Raw genomic sequence first — 21,051 nt, 5'->3', positions numbered from 1 at the left:
AGCACAGGCAACAGGGGGAGGAACAGGACTCAGGGGCCCTTCCCAGGTGTGACTTCAGAGAGAGACAGAGGCTGGACCCAGGTGAGGTCAAGGCCCTTCCCAGGATTCGACGTCAGAGAGACAGACTCAGGGCCTGAGTGAGGTCAAGGCTCATATCCCAGTTCTGTGCCATGAAAATACATGAAGTAAAGTCATTACCTCCCTGAACTTCCTATTTATAAAATGGTGGCGTGCAACTAACAAGTGAGCAATTTCTAACTGGCAACCACTGTTATCATGTGGGTAATGAACTATTCTACTAAAATGGCAACTCATAAATCTAAATAATTTAAGAATTCAAAGCCAAATAAGCCAAACAGAGACAAATACTATCAGAGAGGCACTGGTGACCCACTCCAGTACTCTTGCCTGGAAAATCCCATGGATGGAGGAGCCTGGTAGGCTGCAGTCCATGGGGTCACTAAGAGTCAGATACGACTGAGCGACTTCACTTTCACTTTTCACTTTCACGCATTGGAGAAGGAAATGGCAACCCACTCCATTGTTCTTGCCTGGAGAATCCCAGGGACGGGGGAGCCTTGTGGGCTGCCATCTGTGGGGTCGCACAGAGTCGGGCACGACTGACGTGACTTAGCAGCAGCAGACAAATATTATACGGTATCACTTACATGTAGAATTTTAGGGGGGAAAAGCTGACTTCCAAGAGCTGAATGCTGGTTTCCGAGAGCTGGAGGGAGGGGAAATGGAGCAAGGGAGGTCAAAGGACATGAACTTTGAGCTGTAAGAAGAGTGTAAGTTCTGAGGGGCTTCGGTACAGCTCAGTGACTGGTTAACAAGGTTGCGCTGTGCACCTGACAGTTGCTCAGAGCAGATCTTCGGCATTCTCCACACCCACTTACTCAGAGATAACTTGACCTTGGTAATTATTCCACAATGTATATGTGCATCAAATCATCACACAGTATACTTCTAAACACATAGTTATATATTTCAATAATTCCTCAGTAAAGTTAAAAGGAATTCAAAATCAATGTTTTGAATTTATCCATGTCATTATCGTAGTCTTTTCTGGGGAAGTCTTTAGTAAGAAAAGAACTGACATATTTTACTCTTCATAAGTCAAGAGTACAGTACTTCTCTGGAGGTCCAGTGGTTAAGATGGAGGGGGCAAGGGTTCGAGCCCTGGTTGGGGAACTAAGATCCCCATGGCATAGCCAAAGAGTAAAAAATTTAATAAAAATAAAATGAAAAGCCATGACTACAGAAGGTGTTCCTGGTATCTCAGATTATCTGCTGAGTCAATGGATGATTAATACGTTGATACCCAATTTCTCTTTGACCCAAATAATTCTAAAATTCTTACAAGACTGCCATCTTTACTAACTTATGAATATAAATAACTGACATACTTGTATTTCTTCACGTTCCTTTTTATCTGGAAAAGTTCTTGCAACTGTAGAATACTTTTCAAAAACTTTGCGTTCCTTTTGTAATTTCCTCATTTCTTCCTTTTTAAACTCCTCTATTCGAGCCAATTCTTTGGCTTTCTGTTGTTCAAAGTCAGCAGTTTCTTTCCTAAAAGGACCAAACCACATTATCATCTAAGGAGACCACCTTGATATCGTCATCCACATGTGGCACAAAATGAAGCCCCAGTGACAGCCTGGAATGGAGGAGCTGCTGGTTTTGATGACTCCACCTTCAATCAACAGTAGTGAAATAACAACTCAGTAAAGCCCCTCTCAGCAAGCACTCTCTGGGAACCTACTATGACTCAGGCACTATGCTAGGAACTGGAGAAAACACAATGAAAAAAAATAAAATCCTTAGTCCTACAAAGCTTCTTACATTCTAGTGGGAGCAACAGAAGACAATAAAGATAAACAAGTAAAATATATGGAACACTGGAAATGTTAAGAATAAAGCAAGGAATGAGGTTAGAAAATATGGAGGTCAGGGGACTGAAATTATGGATGGAATCATCTTGCTGAGATAGTATGTGAAGTGAAATCTGAGGGACCAGAAGAGATCGGTCATGAAGATATCTGGACAGAGTATTCCAGGAAGAGGAAACCGCATGTGCAAAAGCCCCAGGGTACGAACGTGACTCGTGTTCAAAGAACAGACAGGAGGCCAGTGTGGCTAAAGAGACAGAACAGTAGGAGAGAATGTCAAAAACATGGTGGGGCTGGGGGGACTAATAAAGGTCATGGTCTCTGGGACCATGGTGAGGACTCTGGTATTGAGCACAGCAGCACACTGGTCTGGGGCATCTTTCTGGATGCTGAGCTGAGAGCACACGGAGCAACGACAGCAGGACTGTGGAATAAGGGGTCCCAGCTCGCATGCTCCCACACAAACGACAATCTGACCACCATCCACAGACAAAAGTGGGAACTCGAGGCTTTTGTGGGAACTCAAGGACCCTGGGAGGTAACTGAGAAACCCTGGTGAAGCCTGAGATCAAGGACAGCACTTTGAGAAGGCAGGTCCATGCAGACCTACTAAATGGCTACCTGACTGCACTGCACACAGCCCCACTGCCAAAGGAGGCAGGAGGAGCCATGCCCACCCCTGCCCCTGGAAGCAGACCCACGGACCCTGGTCCTGCCCACAGATCCTGACACAACCTGGTGACCCAGCTCCAGCCCTGCTCTGAGTATGGAGGCAGTCCTGCTGGACCGGGGACCCACTGGGAAGATGCTCAGGAACCTGGCAGGAGCCACACCTGTGCTGACCTCCGGAAACACACCTCCCATTACAGACCCAGCAGTGGTACAGGAGGCAGCCCATGATGTAGTTTCAGCCCTGCCTGACTGCGGTCCAAGAAGGAGTTCTGTCCACTGGGGATGTGGCAGGAACCACAGCCGACTGCAACCCTGGTGACAGGCCTATCAAATGGTGAACCCCTTCACTGTGGATCCAGCACAATGAGCCAGCTGCAATCCCACCGTGATCCTGGAGGCACCCATCAGTCCAGGAGTCCAGCAGGACAAGGTCTTTACCTGCCAGAAAAGGCCTCTAGAGACAGGAGCAGGTGTTTGTTTCTTCAAATACAAGGACATCCACACAAGTTTACACAGATCAGTAAGAATCAGGCAAACATGAGACCACCAAAGGAAACTGTTAATAAAGCTTCAGTAACCAGCCCAAAGAAATGGAGATCTACAAACCACCTGACAAAGAACACAAAGTAATTGTTTTATGAAGCTCAGCAAGCTACAAGAGAGCACAGATAAACAACTCAATGAAATCAGAGAAACAGCATGTGAAACAAAACAAGAACAAACAGAAATTATTAAAAAAGAAAGAAAGAAATTCTAGAGCTGGAGAATAAAAGAAATGAAGGACAAATGCAACAGAGAACTTCAACAGCAAACTCAAGCAGAAGAAAAAATTCTGTGACCGCACAGGCTGGTGACTTGAAGATACCCAGTCAGGGAGGTAAAAAGGGAAAAGAATGAAAAGGAGTGAAGAAAGCCTATAGGACTTATGTGATGTGACTGAATGAATGACACACGCATTAGGGGAGACACACAAACCTCTAGTCAGACTAAGAAAAAAAGAGAAATACAGGCCTTAACAAATACCTCAGAAATAAAAAGGACCACATGTGAACAATTATATTCCAAAACACTAGATAACTCAGAAGAAATGACAAATTCCTAGAAACATACAAACTACCAAAACTGGACCCAGAAGGAAGAGAAAGCCTGAACAGACCAATAACAAATAAGAGGACTGAATCAGTCATCAAAAACTTCCCACAAACGGAAAGCCCAGGACAGGTGGCTTCACAGGTGAGTCCTACTAAATACTCAAAGAAGGATTAATACCAATCTTTAAAAAGAAGGGACACTTCCAAACTCATTCTGTGAAGCTAGTTTTCACTCTCATACCAAAGGCAGACAAAAACACAAGGAAAGAAAACTAAAGGCTAATGTCCCAGATGAATAAGGGTGTAAAACTCCTCAAAAAAAACCTAGCAAACCAAATTCAACAGCACAGTAAAGGCATTAACACACCACGACTGATTCCCAGGATGCAGAGCTGGCTCGGCTGGCTCGTGCAGATGAACATGATGTAACTGGCGTGGCCGCTGTGGAACAGCATGGTGAACATGACACAAACTGGTAAAATATACATGACATAACTGGTGCGGCCCCTGTGGAACAGCGTGGTGGCTCCTCAGCACTATTTTCAATAACCCAGAGGCAGAAACAACCCCATGTTCAGCTGCAACCCAAGGAAGGCCAAAGATCACTAGAAACCAAGAGAAGACAGAAGAGAAAGCACAGCTCTGCTGACGCCCAACTTCAGGCTTTCAGTCTCCAGAAATGTGAGAAAATAAATGTGTTGTTTTAAGCCACCCAGTTTGTGTGCACTGTGTCACAGCAGGCCTAGAACGTAGTACACTGGCCAAGGTGGCACTTGAACCCACAGCTCCAAACTGCTTGTCAAACTTCAGTTTATGACCGCATCACTAAGAGAATTCCCCTTTTAACACATCTTTGACCACAATAGGTCATTTTATCTAAATTTATTAAATTCTTTTGTGGAATGTATTTCACTTCCTGCTCTAGCTAGATTAACAGGAATTGTTTCAAATAGTTTAGATATAATCTTAAAGATGTAACTGGATCACTGTACATTTCCCCCACTTACCTGAGTTTTTCCAAGGCACTTTCTCGTTCAATGCGAAGTTTAGCTAAAGATGTGTTCTCAGCTTTAAATTTTTCTATTTCCGTTTCCAATTCAGTAATTTTCTCTCTCAAAATTTGAGATCGAGCATTGCCACCTAGAAGATAAGCCACCAATACTGAACTTCACAAAAAGCTTTCAGCAGCAAAACACTAGCTAGCTATTACACTAAGGGCCCTAAATATTCTCAATACCTGTATTATTAAAAAGCATTAGGAACAATACTTCTAAAAGACAAAAAAATTTACAATGGCCTAACTTTGCAGATGGGGCAATCTAAACTTGAAGAATCAAATCATTCTACCTCAAAAAACAATCTGATGACAAATTAACACTACATATTTTAAAAATCACTCAAATTCTTGAACAAATATACATAAAACAGCTTAAGAACATGAACAAGCATTCATAAGAGATCTAAAGCACTAATCAACACCAAAATCAAAGTTTATCCCCCACCAATAAAAGAAATACAAATTAAGACCTTTTCCACATCAAATTTGCTACTTAACAAAATAGCCTATACTTTTGTCCTTCAACCACCCATTTGGAAAATAACCTTAATTTATATCACAAGACTAAAAATACATGTATCTCCCCTCTGACCCACTTCTAAAAATCTAGTTAAAGAAGGAACTTATAAAATCATACAAGTCATTCTACACAAAAGTGTGCATTGCAGTGTTATTTCTAATAGTGAAAAACAACTGAAATGTTCAACATGAAACTACTGTAATAAAATTATGCCACATTAATATAATTTTCTGCAACCATTTTAAAAGTACACAGTTTTAATGATATGGCCAAAGCACTGCATACATCTGGTCAAAAAGGATAAGGGCAATTATATGTCTCTACCATATTAAAAATACATAGGAAAAATGAATGTAAAGAAGTAGATCACAGTTACCTTAGCATGGTTTAGTTATAAACACTTTTGCTTCTATACTTTAAGCTTCCAACCTTCCAGCAAAAAATACTATTTTTAAAAAATAGCTTATATTTTAAAGCACCCATGCTTTGCTAGACATTCAAGTTTATAATATACATAAAAGAATGGAAAACTGTTTTTGATATAAGTTTAGAAATTCCATCCCATCAACTAAATACTTTACAGCCATGAAATGGAATGAGACAGATGTATATTAGCACAAGCTTCAAAATGTATTACAAGCAAGGGGCAGAGCAGTATATACAAAGTATGTTTACATTTGTGTAGAAAGGTAAATTATATACACATTCACATATACACTTTCATATGCATGGAATCTTGGTACAATACACAAATGAAATGGGGAAGTTGGTGTCTCTAGGAGTCCAGGTCTGGGGAAGAGAGGAAACTCAGATTTTACTCTATTTCTTCTTCATTATATTTAGCAAGTTAATGCATGAGACCATTAAAAAAACTGATTTAAACTGGTGTGCACAAGTGGAGGTAACACAGCAACACCAACCACAAGTTGGGTATTCCTTGGTTGTTGGTAGTGGTTTAGTCGCTAAGTCTTATCCAACTCTTGGGACCCCATGGACTGTAGCCTGCCAGGCTCCTTCTCGAGGGGATCTTCCTGACCCAGGAATCGAACCCTGGTCTCCTGCATTGCAGGCAGATTCTTTACCGACTGAGCTATGAGGGAAGTCCAATAGCCCTTGGTTATTAAAGAAACTTCAGTGTTATCTCACCTTACAGTAATTAATTTTAAAGCCTTGGCAATAAGACACAGGTTAAAATTTGAAAAAATCTGCAATCACAATTCTTCCAAATCTTATACTAGTGTGCGCGCACGCACATGTGTGTGTGTGTGTGTCTGACTATTACATTATTTAGGCTCACAAAAGAAATCAAACCTTAACAAACACCTACTAGGTATCTACTGAGCATCTAGAAAGATTAAGATTTTAAGAAACATTCTGACAACATACTGATAAAATAAATTTAAACTTACAACATTTCATTACAATACTCTGACATACCAGGTGGGTGGTCTTGACTTGTGTTTAACTTGGGATCATTTCTCGAGCGTGAGTGTGACTTTGACTTCGATTTCAGAGAAGGAAAGAATTCTATCATCAGATCTGAGGTAGGAGGAGGGCTTGGGTCCCTACTGGATTTGCCCAAGTCTTCTCCCTTCTTGACTGGCACGACCTTCCTTTTTATCGTTTTGTCCAGTACACACATTTCACTCTTGTTAGGGCAGGTTGTCTGGGGAGTCCCATAAATGGCTTCATTCCCAAGAACACCATCATGTTTAAATGAATTATCTTCAAGGTCAGTCCAAGTTCTTTCATCATCAAAGTCAATTTTATTCACACTTATAGATGAGTGTCTTCTGGAGGAATGAGAAACTTTATTTTTCAAGCTTTCTATTATGAGAGAATCATCACTGCTATAATCCTTATCAGACAAATCTAAATCAACATCTCTCCTTTTCTCTTCCTCTTGAGTCGTGATGTCCCGAAAAGGTCCCTTACCATCACAGACTTGTGGACTATCTTCTCTGCTGCTGGAACTCCTTTCCTTACCCTCAGATGACGGCTTTATAGTGACGTCAAGCTGTTCCTCCAAATCAGTGCTATGATCACTGTCTGTAACACCTTCACCATCGCCTGCACTCCACCTGGTCTGCCTTTCAGGAGGGTTCGTTTGGAACATTCTCCTCCTGACTTCACAGGACGGCGCCCACAATCCTCCCGGTGAGAACACTGAATCAAGTTGTCTGGGAGCAACCTCGCACTCAGCCTTGCTTCCACACTGGGCATGGTCCGGATCCTCGTTTTGGTTATGCTGACTAAAAGAACCCAGTGTTGCTGTCTTCTCTTCCCGCACACCTTTAACAGGGGTAGAAGACAGCCGGCGACCTCTGCAGTTATGCCGGTCCCTCTCTAAGATCTTCAGTACAAATGAGGAGTTACTAGAAAATGATATTTCATCAGCAGCTTGTTCTAAAAACAAAAATTCATCTAATTCCAAATTTTCCTTTTCCTTTTCTTGTTCCCAATTCTCTAACTTTTTCCGAAGAGAAACATCAAGAGAAGATTCTGACCCTTTCAAAGTTTCACTTGCTGGGCTCTGAGAAGCCATACAGCTGATGAGTCCTGTGGAAATGGGAAGTCTGTCTTTACTGCGTGCCTTATTCCAGATTGTGCAACCAACATCGAAAGGTTTTGTACACTCAGGTACATTTTCTTTATTATTAGATTCCACTTTTTTTCCTAAACTGATCTGCTTTCTGAATTGCCCATCACATTTCTTCCCGGCTGGCATTTTCAATCCTGATGGAGAGAGACTTTTCCTACTATTACTCTTAAGCACTTTTGGCTTCTGACTGAGTGTGAGCGAACCATACTTGGTTCTGACTTTACTGTTCTTTTTAACAGGAAGGTTCTCTGTACAGATTTCTTTATTTATAAGAGCAGTTTTCCGCTGGAATTGTTGTTTATCTGATTTAAACACAGGCTGGTCCTCTGAAATGCTCTGAGTGGTGACTAGGTTACTTTCTCTCCCCTTCCGAAACTTAGATTTAGCATTAGTAAATCTGGCTAAACCTTCTCCTCGTTTTAAGAATGGTTGTTTTGGTTTTGCTTTGATAAGCAAAGATCCTTCTGCTTCCTAAAATAAAAGAATATTTGAATTAATTCTGGTATATCCAAATAATCTCAAAGCTATTTTTTAAGCAAATTATAAACAAATCTCTAAAGCCTTAGATAACTGGATCAAAATAGTAGAAATGCTAACCTTTAGCTGTTTTTGTTGCAGTTCTAGTTCTTCCAACCGAATCTGTTCCTCTAAGTAGTCTTCAAAAGTTTGTTTTCTTTCTCTAATAGCAGCTTTAATAGGCCTAATCATAAAAATAAAGTTATGTAACATGCAAATCATAATGTGGTGAATACTTTACACTTAATGTGGCTGATAGACAACTCTGACTGAGAACTAACCTTTTCCAACATTACAAATTCCATTTGAGAATCTATTAAAAGCTACAATTCCACTCCATTTCCCAAAATACAGAAATACATGTCTCTACATGTGATTTGAAAAAGCCCCTCTGAAGTCCACCTACTGACCTCAGATTAACTTTTAAAGTAACATATTCATTATATAATTAAGATATGTTTCCAAGAATAGGTCATTAAATAAATATTCTTTAAGATCCTTAACAATATTAACAAGTCATTTAGCATTCCATAACATATACTAAAATATTTAAGAAAATAATAAACGACCTCACTATTGATATTTTATCTTTGATATAAAATTTTAAATTCTATAACCACACTCAATTATTATTTATAAGTGATACCAGATGTACAACTCCAATATATGATCTTTCTCTTCTCCAAAACAGGATTTACCTATTTGAGAGAATATTAGTTTTATCCAGGTATTTCCCTTAGATGAAAAAAACTGCTAGATTCTCCCAATACAATGTCAAGGCTACTTTAACTGATTATCTTCCCAACCTCTTTGCTGACAATATGGAATAAGATAGATCTTCAATCCTATACTTAAAAGCACGTCCAAGCAAAAACAATAAAACTATGGATCTTTCAAACAAAGAAAGTACCAATAATAATGACTCATATTAAATTCCTTTCAACGCAAATGATACCTTTCTTCAATATTAACCACTTCTGAGGAATCACCAATTTTTTTTAAGTTCGTATCGTTCCCTTCCTGAATCTGTTCTGTCATTTTCTCCAAACATGGTAAGATACCTTCTCCTAGAATAAAAATTAGGAGCAATTTAGTTCAATAAAAAAAGCAGATGAAAGTCTTAAAATGTGAGAATTTTACAAGTTACTATGCTAAAAAAAAATTAAACAATGTATACCAAAGATTTTAAAACACTCAATTTAATATGATAAAGAAAAGTATAAAACCCAAATTAAAACACAACATCCTTCAAAAAGTTAACGTTAAGGGGGAGAAATTTTCTAAGTTATAAAAGACTCAAAGAATTGTAGCAACTGAATGTAATACAATAACTTGACTGGATCCTACTTTTAAAAAACACCTTAAAGAGGCAATTTTGGGATCACAGGGAGCATTCTAAATTGCATTTCCATAATTAAGGTCCCTGGATACAAAAATATTAATAGTAATGTGGTTATATAGAAGAATGTCCTAATTTTTTCCAGATATTTGAAATTATATAAAATAATGTCTCCATATAATTTGAGATGAAATGACTGAGCAAACTATCAATATGTGCAGATATAAACAGATAAATTTAAGTATAGATACAGATATCTACAACATACAAATATAGATAGACAAAGTTAATGTGGAAAAATATCAATTGCTGCATCTAGGTGGTGGGTACACTAGTAATCACTGCAGCGGTCTTTCAACTTTTCTGGATGTTTGAAATTTGCCAAAATAAAAGGTTAATGGGACTTCCCTGGTAGTCCAGTGGTTAAGACTCCATGCTTCCACTGCAAGGGGCAAGGGTTTGATCCCTGGTTAGGGAAGTTTCACATGCTGCACAGTGCCACCAAATAAAGATGAAAAGGTTAAGGGAATGTACTATATAAAAAATAAGGAAAATTTCTTATACCAAGAAATTACTCTAAACTAGGAATAAGATATTATGCACAAAAGGTGCCCAATACTAAGTATTGAATAAAGACTTTTTGTCGTATCATTTGTGTTTTTCTATATCTGACTCTAAAGAACATATACATAAAAACACCATTAAAGTTGAAAAGCAAATTAAAATTTAAAATACTGGAAATGATTCAATCCTACTATAAAGAACATGAAATAAAGACATATTATTTGATGATCTGCATAATGATAACATTAAAATTATGGTTATGAAGGCTACAGAAAGTGCCATGAGCACTTTCCACATTGAGTGGGAAAAGAACATAATTTATTACACAATACTCACTCTATGATTACAAAATATGGAAAGAAACAAAAAGCCAGGGAGTGAGCACAGAAACAGGACTTTACACTAGAAATGCCTTGAGCGCTCAGTGAGTTTGGAATGAGCAGACACTAAGAGCCAGTGCTCTGGCAGGAGCATGCCGGGTGCTGAGAACACAGAGATACAGTAAGGGTGTCGGGGTTGGAGGGATTTCTCTTACAAGTAGTAAGTCCCATCACTAATCTATTGTTCACATGTCACATCTTCTATCCTATTCCCCACCACCAACACACACACTTTTTAAATCGATTTCTAACTTTTCCTAAGCTCTCGAGAAAAATGATCCATGCAGAAATCACTGCCTCCCTTTCTGAAGACCTGATGCTACCACAGCAAGGTCTGAAGTCAGCAAGAGTCATCCTGCAACTTGTTCCCGGAAAGTCACAAATTCTGTGTCCAAACCAGGCTCAATGGCTGTACAGAAGTTAGGATCTCTCATTTAAAGATGTAGCATGGACTTCCCTGGTGGTCCGGTGGCTAAGACTCTGCACTCACAATGCAGGAGGTCTGGGTTCAAACCTGATCATGGAATTAGATGCCACATGCTACAACTAAGTGTTCGCATGCTGCAACTAAGACCCAGTGCAGCCAAGTAAATAAATACACAAATATTTAGGAGGACAAAAAAAGACACGAATAGGAGGAAAAAAATGCAGGACTTTCCTTGTCTTAGAACAACTAGGTGACACTGTCCATTAACTATAGAGGAGAGAAAAATAAGTAACTCACCTTTAGAAGAGTTATCATTTTCTTCCTTCAAATCATTTTTTTCCACAAGTGCTTCCTGACACTCTGCCTCATAAAACACACTGGGAGAAGCACCACTTCTTGAAGTTAAAACAAAATCCTGATGAGCAGTTCTAGAGAAGTCATTTTGTTCACTGGATAAAATGTTAGAAGGGTGTTTTTTTTCTTGGCTTTGATTCTGGTAGATATATGATGGCAAGAAGGGCGTGGTTTTCTCTACAGTGGTTGAATTTCCCAGAGGTTTGTACTTTTTCTGGCTCTGGTCATCAGGCAGTGGAGTTAAACCTTACAATTAAGAAAATCAACAAAACTGATGACTTTCTATAACATTTTCTACCTGTTAATAGCACCTATGTTTTCTCCAAAGTGAGGAAAGTACTTTTTTCCTCATTATTAAAAAACTCTGTTTAACAAAATCATGAAATTTTAAGAGTCCGAAGTGACATTTGCATGCTTTTGATTGAAAGTGCATTTACACCACAACTCATGTGCAGTGTTCACACGCCAGAACTGCAGCCTGCCTAACTGTGGAAGGCACCGTTCACCCTCCATCTGTGAGCACTGCCTGGAGCTGTCAACTCTAAGCCCTGTGACAAACAGTTAAATGCAGAGCACCAGTGCAGACAGTTACAAATAATCTGAACTGTTCCTTCACAATCAATAACTGCTCTGTGTTACAACACATGAAAGCATTTTTCCTTTATGTTCCCATTAAGATGCTGGTGACCTCAGGTGGTGGAATGATGGGTGATTTTGTTTTGTACTTTTCTTTAATCCCTAAATTTCCTGTAATACTTTTCACCTGTTCTGTATCCAACAAACAGAAGAGTCCCTTTCCGTGTATCTCAAAGATACAATTCTTAGAGAATAAATGGCAATACTAGCCATCCTACCTGCTGTACCAGCCCCTTGCAATTTACTACTCCTGTTTTCCCAGATTGTTTCAATTAAACTTAGAATTAAAGATACAATGGGGGGGGTACCTCCCAGACAGTTCAGTGGTTATGACTCTGTGTTTCCACTGCAGGAGGTGCAGATTCAATCTCTGGTCCAGGAACTTAAGACCCACCAGCCATGTGGCATGGCCAAAAAAATAAGACATAGTGGGAAGTACTTCATAAAAGAGGCATGCCACCTATGTCTTATCCCCTCTGCTTCACCCCTAGCCCACAAATAAAACTGGAAGTCAGGTAGGTCCTCACTGAATATCAGATTCAACCGGCCTTCTTTAATAACAATATTCTCCCATCTAAATATTTTTGACTAATGGTCATCCCACTTCAGCCTAAAAACATCTCTGACAGAAGAGCAAAATCCCAAAGCAGCAGTCCTCAAAGTGTGGTCTGTACACTCCCAGTCTCCAAGACTCTGTCAGGGCATCCACCAACGTCCAAGCTATCTTCAGAACTACTGAGATAGTATCTGCCGTTTCACTGTGCTGACGTGCACCCTGATCACACGCACTATCAGGGAGCTTCCTGGGGACCTCACTCAAAAGCAGGACAGCAGTACCTACTGTGCTCACCACCACACTCTCAGCTCGAATACTAACAACAGCTTTACTGAAGAATGTTCCAGACAAAGCAAGCAGGAAAATTATTCATTTTTTAGCTTAATTTTAACTCTTGAGTTCATGTCTTCTGAGTATTTTATAGGACAAAATGTGAAGTATGCATAAATCACTTCTGCTGTAAACTAAGCCACGGGCTGTGAAATTTTTTCAGCCATAAGCTTAACTAATTGATCTTTTAGGGATTATGTCTACTTGAAAGAATGACGAACTATGATGATTTAAACCACAGTACTTGGCAGAACATTTTCTCAAAAATGAAACAACTGAGCCAGACATTTCAAGGAAACTGACAGTATTTGTTGCCAATGATAAAGTATGAACTTTCAAGTAAAAATCAGAATGTTGGAAAATACGTCCATTACCATGAGCTTCAAAGCTTTATATTTCAAGACTTTTATGATGATATCTGTGGGAGCATTAATACATATAAATTTTTATACTTTATAATGAAATACATCAATATTTTTAGAACCTACCTAACTCAGAGAACTATTATTTTCCAAATAACCAATGCATGATTTTACCAAAGCATGGATGATGAAAAGTCCATTCAAAATGTCAAGATACTTTAATGTATTTTAATGTAATAAAGCACAGAAAGTTCACTAATATGATTGATTCCATACTGTGAATAACAGCTAAGAAATGACCACTGGTTAAGTTCGGTGGAATACCAAAGAAATAACCACGTTATCTGAAAAAGCTTTCTCCTTTTTTCAATCACATGTCCTTGTGAGGCTGGATTTTTTTCACATACATCAACCAAAACAACATAAATGAAGAGATGGGAGGCGAAAGTAGATATGAGAATCAGCTGAATTCTATAAGCCAAAAGTTAGAGATTTTCAAAAACACTGAACAATGCCATTCTTCTCAATTATTTTTTAGAAAATGTTTTTTGTTAAAAAGTGTTATTTATAGCACATAATTATTTTAAAGAAATTAGTTTTTAATTTCTTAGTTTTAATCTCTAACACAGTAAATATCAATAACTATAGCCCATATAATAATACAAACTTCTTGGAGTCCTCAATAATTTAAGAGTGTTATGGGGTCCTGAAACCAAAAAATGTTGAGAGCTGCCCTAAAACAACTGTTACATAACGTGAGGTAGTTCTCACATTAGTAACTTGAAAATCTGCTTCCCTTTTGCTCTACCATGTTATTTCTACCCAGGAAACTATCACAGGCTATTATGTAAGTGATCGTGATTCTTATTTTTCTGTCCTCCATAAAAGAACCCTGAACCACTCAATTATTTCCAGATATACACCATATTCTCTATATTGTCTAAGATAAACATCCAAATTCCCTGAGCCATTCTTCATTTGCTGCCTTCCTTATCACCAGTGCTACCACCACGCCCAAGATACCATCCAGCCACATCTGCATGCACACCTACCAAGATCTTTCTTCTTTGTATTCTCTACGTCCAGGACAGCCTCTCAACAGAACTGGTGCTCCACTCAATCAGTAAAGCGTGTCTCTTAAAAGGCAGCACCAAGAAGCAAGCACACTGCCCCTGACCACTGTTTTTCAAACCATGGGACACAATCCATTTTGAAATGCCCTCGCTACCTGCCAGGCATGTGAGTAAGAACTGATTCATGAAATTTCTCTGAAATTATGAGTCATGATTTTAAATGTTTTTGTTACTATACAACCCTGGTCAAAAAACTTTCAAAACTACTGCTCCAGACCACTTTTCAACTGCTTGCTCATCCCCATAAGTACATCATGCTTTCTATTAACTGATCTAGCATTCAACAGAAAAGCTGTCCTGTACTACCCCAGAAAGTATTTCTGGTATGGCTTGTTAGCGGAGCAGAATGGCTTCCACACATACACACTTTTATGACCCTGATCAGTTTTTCATTCACCAGGCAGGGGCTGTACCTCAGTAGCCCTAGGTCAAATTCAGCTCCGCATCTTTTATTCTGTTGGGTCTTTTTAGAATTTTATTTTATAAATAAATGTGAACGCCTTTAAGTAGGGCACACATGCTCCAGAATGGCACAGATCCCTCATCTGTATTATATTACACCACTACCGTTCCATAGTTGTCTGGCTGGCTTGAAATTGGAGTTGGCAACATGACAGAGAAATGGTAGAAATAACCTGTCAAATAACTAAAGACAGGAAATGTGTATAACTGCCTACCACTGTACTGACCAAAGGCCTCACAGTAAATAATACCTGGGAGTGTCTGCTGCCCAGACACCAAGGCGAGTAGCTCCTCCTGCTCACCCATGAGCCTCTGCAGCTGCTCAAGCTGCCGCTTCTTCAGCTGCTCCTGCTTCTTCTGTTGCTCTTCTTTCAGCTTTTTAGACATACAATTGACTTGATTAAAATGACTATTTCTTTATGGACCTCTGCTCCTTAACATTAATCTTAATCCCTCCAAGCTCGCTTCTCGTATCTTCTCTAATAAAGAGTTCCAAAGAGGGATCCCTAAGTAACTTAATCTGCCACCAAAACTCTGAACTCTCAACTAAGAAAGACAAAAAAAAAAAAAAAATCACATGAATCCTTTGATTCTTAAAGTAGGATCTGTATCAGTCCATTTATAATCAACTAACATTTGATCATTCATTTCTAAATCAGTTTTTACAAAATGAGGTAGGAAGATACTGTTATTTTAAGTGCTGTATTTGTATCTTATGTATTAATCATGTTTTAATGTTTCACCTCAAACAAAAGGCAAAGTATGATATTATGAGTAAAAGATAAACAAAGACCTGGAACAGATGACTTTTCATTGTAAACAGAAACCTGCAATAACTGTGCAATCATACACATACATATCAAGTCAAACCCCGTTTTACCTGTTCAAGCTTTTTAACAAGTGGGTCTTTATAAGGCACTTCTTTGAATTCACTTAAAAGATCTGCAATAAACTCATTTTTGCTATCTTCCCATTGTCCAGGAGCATCCTGACGTGCCACTATCTGTGGCCCCTCTTTAGTTAAAGGAAAGACTCTCTGTGGTTCAGATTTATCTGACTGTAACTTGAACGGGCTGTTAGGCTCCAATTTCTGTTCTTCATGAAGTGAATCTTCTTCCCTTATAAAGCTGAAACTATTTGAAAATTGTGTGGCTTTAACAGGAAAGCTGGTAGAAAAGTTCACATTTGCTGGCTTCTCTTCCTCTGCTTCTAAAATAGGAAATCCACGATTTAATATGACCCCAGCCCGAGAAGGATTCGCCATCCACTGGGTTAAGAAGTTCTGCCCACTGTTTAACTCTGAAGAGGCTGGCATCAGAAACATTTTGGTCCAATGACAGTACTATATTTAAATAATGTAAAAGATGGAACAGTTATTAATTTCCAACACCTGCAGAAAGAAGACAGAAAACAAATAAGCTATTCTACCCAAACCTCAACCTAGCACAAAAATCTACTGAGTATTTCTTACATAAAAGACTTTAGCAAAGCAATCAAGGAATTAGTTACATATTTTTTTAAATGTCCTTAAAAAATCCACACTGAGGAGATCAAAAATCAAAGTTCCCTCTGATTCAATCAGTTATGGATCAATTTACACAAGTGATGATCAATCAAAAGACCTAAAACTAAGGAAGCAGGATTCCCTGGTGGTGCAGTGGTAAAGAATCTGCCTTTGCAAGAGACTTGGGTACAATCCCTGGAAGATCCCCTGGAGAAGGAAATGGCAACCCACTCCAGTATTTGCCTGGGAAATTCCATGGACAGAGAAGCCAGAGTCCATGGAGCCACAAAGAGTCAGACACGATGAGCACAACACAACAACAACAAAAACCTAAGGGAGTTAAAGCTCGTCTAAGTTATTTGATTACCAAAAGAAAAACAAGTCACTATCTATATCCACTACTACCCACTTTAACCACTTTCAATGATTATGACTGTAGTCCAATACTGCTTCTTCACCCAACCAGGAAAGCAGTGTTCCTCCTAGTTCCAGAACAAGTCACCACCACCCCAAGGCTTTATCTGCCACCATCTCATCTCCTGTTGTCCCTTCCTCCTCTTCCTAAAACTCCCTGAGGCAATCTCTTATCTGTATCCCTAGAGGTCTCTGACATCACTACTTTGGCATTCCTCTCATTATTAGTGGCATTTTGTTTTTGTGTTCATAATCTACCCTACACTGTTGGTGGGAATGTAAATTGCTGCAGCAACTATGGAGAATAGAATGGAGGTTCCTTACAGAAACTAACAAAAGCGTTACCACATGATCCAGCAATCCTACTCCTGGGCATATATTCAGAGAAAACTAGTTCGAAAAGATACATGCACCCCAATGTTCACAGCAGCACCATTCACAACAGCCAAGACATGGAAGCAACTTAAATGTCCATTGACACATGAATGGATACAGATGTGGTCTATATATACAACTGAATATTACTCAGTCATAAAAAAAGAATGGAATAATGCCGTTTGCAGCAACATAGATGGATTCAGAGTAAATGATATCATTTATATCTGAACATTAAAAAATGATACCAATGAACTTACTTACAAAACAGAAACAGACAGACATAGAAAACACTTATGACTACCAAAGCAGATGGGGAGAGAATAAATTAGTTTAGGTTTAACGGAACTAAAGAGCCTCTTGAAAGTGAAAGAGGAGTGAAAAAGTTGGCTTAAAGCTCAACATTCAGAAAACTAAGATCATGGCATCTGGTCCCATCACTTCACAGCAAATAGATGGGGAAACAGTGGAAACAGTGACAGACTTTATTTGGGGGGGGCTCCAAAATCACTGCAGATGGTGACTGCAGCCATGAAACTGAAAGACGCTTGCTCCTTGGAAGAAAAGTTATGACCAACCTAGACAGCATAAAAGCAAAGACACTACTTTGCCAACAAAGGTCAGTCAGTTCAGTTGCTCAGTCATGCCCGACTCTTGCGACCCCATGAATTGCAGCACGCCAGGCCTCCCTGTCCATCACAAACTCCCGGAGTTTATTCAAACTCATGCCCATCGAGTCAGTGATGCCATCCAGCCATCTCATCCTCTGTCATCCCCTTCTCCTCCTGCCCCCAATCCCTCCAAGCATCAAGGTCTTTTCCAATGAGTCAACTCTTCGCATGAGGTGGCCAAAGTATTGGAGTTTCAGCTTCAGCATCAGTCCTTCCAATGAAAACCCAGGACAGATCTCCTTCAAGATGGACTGGTTGGATCTCGTTGCAGTCCAAGGGACTCTCAAGAGCCTTCTCCAACACCACAGTTCAAAAGCATCAATTTTTCGGCGCTCAGCTTTCTTCACAGTCCAGCTCTCACATCCATTCATGACCACCGGAAAAACCATAGCCTTGACCAGACAGACCTTTGTTGGCAAAGTAATGTCTCTGCTTTTTAATATGCTACCTAGGTTGTTCATAACTTTCCTTCCAAGGAGTAAGCATCTTTTAATTTCATGGCTGCAGTCACCATCTGCAGTGATTTTGGAGCCCAAAAAAATAAAAGTCTGACACTGTTTCCACTGTCTCCCCATCTATTTCCCATGAGGTGATGGGACCAGATGCCATGGTCTTAGTTTTCTGAATGCTGAGCGCCAACAAAGGTACGTCTAGTCAAACTGTGGCATTGGAGAGACTCTTGAGAGTCCCTTGGACAGCAAAGAGATCCAACAGGTCCATTCCTAGAGGAAATCAGTCCTGAATATTCACTGGAAGGACTGGTGCTAGAGCTGAAACTCCAATACTTTGGCCAACTGACTCATCTGAAAAGACCCCGATGCTGGGAAAGATTGAAGGTGGGAGGAGAAGGGGATGAGATGGTTAGATGGCCTCATTGACTCAATGGACATGAGTTTGAGTATACTCTGGGAGTTGGTGATGGACAAGGAGGCCTGGCGTGCTGCAGTCCATGGGGTCACAAAGAGTCGGACACGACTGAGCGACTGAACTGAACTGAGGATTAACAGAAACACACAACTACATATAAAACAGGTAAACAAGGATCTACAGTATAGCACAGGGAACTACACTATCTTGTAATAACCTAGAAAGGAAAACAACCTGAAAAAGAATATGTATGTATAAATAACTGAATCACTTTTCTATTCACTTGAAACACAACACTGTAAATTAACTATACTCAAATTTCATTAAAAAAAAAAGTAGAAAATGTTCCTCCCAGACTGACAAGTGCATTTTCCCTCCGAGACTTGTCTAGATGCACTGACAAGGGGCATCACCATTGTGATGCAGTACTCAGATGTCTGCATCTGAAACAGAACAGGGCCCTGTGGTCCTTGCCCCGCAGTCCTCAGTTTGCCTTTTCTCTGTGGAAAAACTTCGGCCAAAGAATAAGTTCAATCAGAGAAGCAAGGAAAAGCAGAAGCAAAGAAAAGCGAACAGGACAAAACAGTAACAACTTAAGTCATTAAGCAAAATCAAGGCCTTGTAGTTCCTTGTCATGGGATAGTGATAATATTGCATATTGCGAGCCACTCGGATGAGCTGTCTTAGAGAGACTAAAAAACTCCCACCAGGTGGAAGAAGTTAACTCCATGATGACCAACCAGACACTAGCCATGACACAGCTGCTACAATTCTGAGACCTGGCCTTGACAAAATGTGAACAAACTGACTCTGAAACTGAAGATTAACTGTACTTAAAACAATCAAGATGACTCCAATCAGAGGACCGTCATGACGGATTTCAAGATGTCTGTCAGAACTGACTGTGCTGTTTCTCCACCTAGGTGCCTCCATCCAACTAATGGAAGCGGGTGGGGAAAGTCCTGTCTTTCCACAAAACTTGCCTCTTTATTGGCTTTGAGCAGTGAGCAGGTGGACCCCACTTTGGGTAATACATCTTTCCTCCACCTATAAAAGAAACTGCTTTTCACTGCTTCATTTCAATTTCATTACTATGATCCTGAAAGTATATTTACTGTCAGCATGATGCATAGAAATCCTGTTTTTTCCCCATAACCTGTTATTTATTACTGATACTAAGGCCTTGGTAAAGGGAGCATACTCAGTAAAATGCCTAGAAGGATTATCAGCATGTGAACTTGGATTTTCCTATTATCAAAATCTGTTTGAAACAAACGGACAGCCTTAATACCACCAAAAACTGCCACACAAGCATTCTTTAAAGCACCGGGGGAGGAGTTAAATTATCTGCAACGCGAAGCAGAAAATGTAGATGCAAACAATTCAAACCCACCCTCAGGTCTTGAAAACCAACTGATTACTTAGGGAGGTGAATTTCCGGTCTCCCAAAGAACACGTCATTGAAACCCACCGACCCACAGCAAATCTTTCAAACCCACAGCTTTGAATAACCTCGGAAAACGGCACCCCGCACCGCCCCTCCGCGCCGACTGGCGCGCCCCCAACGGGCCGAGCCGGTCCCTCCGCGCGCCGCCGGCCCGCTCGGATTCAGGACGGCAAACTAACCAGCTCCTTAAGTTCCTCCCCACAAGAAGTCCAGCTCACAGGCCCGCGCCCCTCAGGCCTCTCAAGCCAGAGCCGGAGAAGGTGCTACTGCACTTACAAACCACCCGCCACTGCCGCCGCCGCTCCGCCCGCGGACCCAAAGGTTCCTGGACAGTGTAGTTTCTTCGGCCCCTCTGCGCTTGCGCGAGCGCGCCGTCGGACACAAGCAAACTACAACTCCCAGAGAAGCCCGGAAGACACCCGTTAGTGGGCGCTCGCGGCCAGGCACCTTCCGCCCGGGTGTGGGTTCGGGGCCGGAGTAGTGGGCGGCTAAGCAGCGGGGAGATGGCTGCCGCAGAGCACTTCCGGGTCCGATCGCCGCCCCACCCACCTTGGCCTTTGAAAACGTCGCTGGCGCTCTCGCGAGAAGTGAGTCTTCTCGTCCCTGGAAACACGCGTCTGTGGGTGATCTGATCGGTGGAGGATCAAATCTTGCCAAAAAAGCCAAGATTTCTTTGGTTTTTGTTGTCTTTGCCAGGCGGGACCGAGTAAAGGAAGGGAGGGCAGTCGGCCACACTATTTCATGGCAAAGACAACCTTGTGATGAATTCACTGCTTGTCTTTATCGCTTGTCTTTGCTGCTTAATGCGTAATTGGCCGTGTGCGCAGGAAGTGTTGAAACTATGTTATTTTGAACACTGGCGTGCAAAGATCGAAAA

General features: G+C 40.4%; 1 protein-coding gene across 6 annotated transcripts in view; it reads right to left on the bottom strand.

Moving 5' to 3' along the window:
• The window catches only part of CENPJ (centromere protein J), a 37,363-nt gene extending 16,678 nt beyond the window's left edge, over positions 1 to 20,685 (bottom strand). Inside the window, exons 1-9 of one of the 6 annotated variants that reach the window (XR_006271152.1) lie at positions 20,354 to 20,684; positions 15,777 to 16,286; positions 15,148 to 15,271; positions 11,361 to 11,663; positions 9,309 to 9,420; positions 8,435 to 8,537; positions 6,673 to 8,308; positions 4,666 to 4,798; positions 1,410 to 1,575 (exon numbers count right to left, since the gene is read on the bottom strand). Coding sequence is in view for 5 of the 6 variants with exons in the window: in XM_043477664.1 (XP_043333599.1) it covers positions 1,410 to 1,575; positions 4,666 to 4,798; positions 6,673 to 8,308; positions 8,435 to 8,537; positions 9,309 to 9,420; positions 11,361 to 11,663; positions 15,148 to 15,271; positions 15,777 to 16,220 (3,021 nt within the window). In the remaining variant the exon portion in view is untranslated. Of the gene's footprint in view, positions 1 to 1,409; positions 1,576 to 4,665; positions 4,799 to 6,672; positions 8,309 to 8,434; positions 8,538 to 9,308; positions 9,421 to 11,360; positions 11,664 to 15,147; positions 15,272 to 15,776; positions 16,287 to 18,267; positions 18,305 to 20,353 lie in introns of those variants that run through there. The other 5 variants (XM_043477664.1, XM_043477663.1, XM_043477660.1 and 2 more) reach the window with 5 other exon arrangements.
• Between the last annotated feature and the right edge of the window lie 366 nt (positions 20,686 to 21,051).

Source organism: Cervus canadensis, chromosome 9 (assembly GCF_019320065.1).
Source record: "Cervus canadensis isolate Bull #8, Minnesota chromosome 9, ASM1932006v1, whole genome shotgun sequence".
NCBI lineage: Eukaryota > Metazoa > Chordata > Mammalia > Artiodactyla > Cervidae > Cervus > Cervus canadensis.
This window is presented reverse-complemented; position numbering and strand designations above follow the sequence as displayed.